This window comes from Gastrolobium bilobum, unplaced genomic scaffold (genome assembly GCF_033153095.1).
Source record: "Gastrolobium bilobum isolate Gb01-03AN ecotype WA unplaced genomic scaffold, APGP_CSIRO_Gbil_v1 utg45492, whole genome shotgun sequence".
In the NCBI taxonomy this organism is placed as follows: domain Eukaryota; kingdom Viridiplantae; phylum Streptophyta; class Magnoliopsida; order Fabales; family Fabaceae; genus Gastrolobium; species Gastrolobium bilobum.
In genome coordinates this window covers 59,472-63,509 of record NW_026899334.1, presented here as the reverse complement: position 1 = coordinate 63,509, position 4,038 = coordinate 59,472, and the positions used below count along the sequence as shown (strand labels likewise).

Below are 4,038 nucleotides of genomic sequence, written 5' to 3'. Positions count from 1 at the left end.
TATGTTTTCCATGCTTTGGATTAATATGAATTAATGATTATTTTCTTTTTTCCTTTAGTGTCCTCTTTTTATTTCTATTCTGATACTAGGTCCATAGCTATTATATTAAGATTAATGTTAATCAATGATTCTTTTCTTTATTTCTTTTAGTTTTCTTTATCAATTGCTATTTCGATATTAGATCTATAGCTATGATATTAGGATTAGTATCAATCAAGGATTTTGTTTCCTTTATTTTCTTTAATTTTCTCTTTTTATTGGCATTTCCATACTAGGTCCATAGCTATCGTACTAAGATTAGTGTCAATTAAGGATTCTTTCATTTATTTCTTTTAGTTTCCTTTTTCTATTGTCCTTTCTTGATTCTTATTGAATATGAGTCTCTCGTACAGGTCCACAACACCTCTATTTATTCATAGTTTATATTTCTATTTTCTACGAAGTAATTTACCAAATCTTCTTCTCTTGTTGTTTTTGTTTGATCTTGTAATTGTTTTTTTTCTAATGGTTCTCCCAAAGTGTCTCGCCATCTCTCTAGTAGTTTTCTCCCTTAGTGTGATATTGATAAACAATGGCACTGAAGCATTTCATAAAGTATACCCTCATCTTCAATCTCTTACAGCGATTTCCGTGAGTGAACAACACAGAACTGGATATCATTTTCAACCTCCTAGGAATTGGATCAACGGTTGGTATCGTTCTTAATTTTTTTTACTATTTTTAACCTTGCCATATTTACAGCGTTTAGAGAGTAGTATCTTCCATATAAATATACATTATGACATAACAAGCCTACTACGATCTAACCATTTGTGCTTGAACGGTGGCCTTAAAGGAATGATGCTTCCTCTTAAGGAATTGTCATTTTGTAAATAGACAATTTGTTTTTTTTCGTTTTTTTTTTTTTTGCTGTTTTTCCATATGTGCTTTTATGGATAAGATCTTAGTGTTGAAAAAATGAAGCTTGTGGATTTTTCTGTTTAATGGTCCAAAAAAGTGAAAGGGAATCAAATGAAATGAAAATGTAGAATCCCGTTCTTCAATTTATGCTTTTTACTCCTTTAAACGCACAAGAGAGAGAGAATCTGATTAGGTACTTAACTGAATATCAAGTTGTCTTACCCTCTATGTTGTGTGCACCTGAATTTCGCATCCGACAGATTTTTTTCACTCGCATAATTTTTTTTTTCCCACAGCTACTTAATGGGGATGGAATATGTCATAACTTATCTCCCGGTATTTTTTCCACCTAATAAACCATGTTTTGCTTTCAAATAATCTTAATCTATTGTGAAATTAAAATGACTCTAGCAACATTGTGGATTTTGCTTTAGAGTTGGCCCTATATTGTCTACATTATTATTTAGGTATAATTTGTGTTTAACTCTTGGTTACATTGCTTAAAACGGGTTTTCCTTGATTTGTTGGTGGATTGTTGTTCAAACTGTTTTAGTTTGCTTCGGGGAATTAGTGTCCTCAGAATTATCAATAATGCTCACTTTGCTTTCTAATTTTTTCATGGTGCCTAAATTGATGAAATGGACGCATAAATCATATTCAGATCCAAATGGTGAGTGGAATTTTTTTTCTTATTTTTTTTTAATTTAATTTCAATCACCAAATATTTGTATTTTACAATCTTATATATTAATTCGGTAATGCAAACAATACAGGACCCATGTATTACAATGGATACTACCACCTGTTCTATCAATATAACCCCAATGGTTCTGTGTGGGGTAATATTGTGTGGGCCCACTCTGTCTCAAAGGATCTTATCAACTGGAAAGCACTTGAACCCGCTATTTACCCATCCAAACCCTTTGACAAATTTGGGTGCTGGTCCGGGTCAGCCACTATCCTCCCGGAAAAGGGACCCGTGATTCTCTACACAGGAATTATCGACGAGAATAACACTCAGGTGCAATGCTATGCCATACCCGAAAATGCATCCGACCCGCTTCTCAGAAAATGGATAAAACCCGATCAGTTTAACCCAATTGTGGTTGCAGAACCTGGCGTGAATGGCAGCGCGTTTCGTGACCCGACAACCGCTTGGTGGAGCAAGGATAGGCATTGGAGGATGTTGGTTGGTAGCAGAAGGAAGGATAGGGGAATGTCCTACTTGTATAGGAGCAAGGATTTTGTGAAGTGGATCCGGGCCAAACACCCGATCCATTCCAAAGCAAACACGGGTATGTGGGAGTGCCCCGACTTTTACCCGGTTGCATTGAAGGGGGAAGAAGGGTTAGAGACATCCATGGTTGGTAATAATGTTAAGCATGTTTTAAAGAATAGCCTTGACATGACTAGATTCGATTATTACACATTAGGAACTTATTTTCCGAAGAAGGACAAGTATATCCCGGACAACACTTCAGAGGATGGTTGGGGTGGCCTTAGATATGACTATGGTAACTTCTATGCTTCAAAATCATTTTTTGACCCAAGCAAGAATAGAAGGATCTTGTGGGGTTGGGCCAACGAGTCTGATTTCCAAGATGATACCCATAATGATGACATCAAGAAAGGCTGGGCAGGAATTCAGGTTAAAAATTAAAATAGTAACTATGTATTTAATTAGATTTGTTTCAATTGATGATGCATCTAGTTATAGTTCATTTTTTTAAATACTTGTGTACGTTAAAGGAATATATATATATATATATATATATATATATATATATATATATATATATATATGCGTGTGCATTTTTTTATGTTAAAATCTACAGGCAATTCCAAGAACCTTGTGGCTTGATTCTAATGGGAGACAATTGGTACAATGGCCTATTGAAGAATTAAATTGTCTTAGACAAAAAGAAGTTAAGATATGCAACAAAAAGCTCGAAAAGGGAAATTATGTTGAAGTAGAAGGAATTACAATGGCCTATTATTATAATATATATATATATTGTCTTAGACAAAAAGAAGTTAAGATATGCAACAAAAAGCTCGTTATGTTGAAGTAGAAGGAATTTAATTTTTAATTAAGCATTATTATAATATATATATATATATATATATATATATATATATATATATATATATCTATGTGTACGTACATAATTAAATTAATGATATTATATATGTAAGTGCAGGCCGATGTGGAAGTTACTTTCTCATTTTCAAGCTTGGATAAGGCAGAGGCATTTGACCCTAGCTGGGTGAACGCACAAGATCTATGTGCCCTAAAGGGTTCAAAAACTCAAGGTGGGCTTGGACCATTTGGGCTTCTGACTTTGGCTTCAGAAAATTTGGAGGAGTTCACTCCTGTGTTCTTCAGAATTTTCAAAGCTCCAAACAAGCATATGATTCTTTTGTGCTCTGATGCGAAGAGGTAATTAGTATAATTCAAATGGGGATAAGATGATTTCTAATTTTGATTTTTCTCATCATGTCTTTTATTTAATTTTGTTGATTTTTTTTTCTACATTTTCTGAAACAGTTCCTCTTTGAAGAGTGAATTGTACAAACCATCATTTGCCGGCTTTGTAGATGTGGATTTATCTACTAAGAAACTTTCTCTTAGGAGTTTGGTAAGTGTAAATGCAACTCTTCCTCCTCCGTTTGGTGTTTACGTATGATATTAATTTATGAGTTGCCACAATAATTATATATACTTAAATGATTCTGATTTTTCAACTAAATGGCAGATTGATCACTCAGTAGTGGAGAGTTTTGGAGCAGGAGGGAAAACAAACATCTTGTCTAGGATTTATCCAGAGCTAGCATTGACAAATCAAGCTCACTTGTTTGTGTTCAACAACGGTACTGAGTCCATCACAGTGGAGAACCTCAATGCATGGAGCATGAAATCTGCTGTTATAAACTAAACAACAATAAATCAATGTTGCTTAAAGCTTTTATCAAAAATATTCTATTATTCAATTTATTAAATTTTAAATAAAAAATATTAGTTTTAATATTAAAATGGTCATTTTTTATGAATGATCGAACTTTCCGTGCGAATATATTATTATGAATGATCCAAGTTCCTATTCATATTGCTTCCATTCCAACTCTAATCACAAGTGG

At 33.5% G+C, this 4,038-nt stretch overlaps 1 protein-coding gene across 2 annotated transcripts; it reads left to right on the top strand.

Annotated features, from left to right (window-relative positions):
- The first annotated feature begins 504 nt into the window (after positions 1-504).
- On the top strand, positions 505-3,836 carry LOC133289733 (beta-fructofuranosidase, insoluble isoenzyme 1-like). 2 transcript variants are annotated; one of them, XM_061487732.1, is made up of 7 exons: positions 505-688; positions 1,562-1,570; positions 1,674-2,548; positions 2,736-2,916; positions 3,097-3,340; positions 3,449-3,539; positions 3,657-3,836. In XM_061487732.1, exons 1-7 carry the CDS (start codon positions 505-507, stop codon positions 3,834-3,836), a joined length of 1,764 nt encoding a protein of 587 aa, XP_061343716.1. The 2 variants fall into 2 exon arrangements, with proteins under 2 accessions (XP_061343716.1, XP_061343715.1); XM_061487731.1 differs by lacking the exon at positions 1,562-1,570.
- Positions 3,837-4,038: the final 202 nt, after the last annotated feature.

Bases quoted from the DNA above. Each gene is read 5' to 3' on its own strand.
- LOC133289733 (XM_061487732.1), top strand. From the start codon at position 505: ATGGTTCTCCCAAAGTGTCTCGCCATCTCTCTAGTAGTTTTCTCCCTT. The intron at 2,549-2,735 runs GTTAAAAATTAA...TAAAATCTACAG, and splicing joins AAGGCTGGGCAGGAATTCAG to GCAATTCCAAGAACCTTGTG. The intron at 3,341-3,448 runs GTAATTAGTATA...TTTCTGAAACAG, and splicing joins TTGTGCTCTGATGCGAAGAG to TTCCTCTTTGAAGAGTGAAT.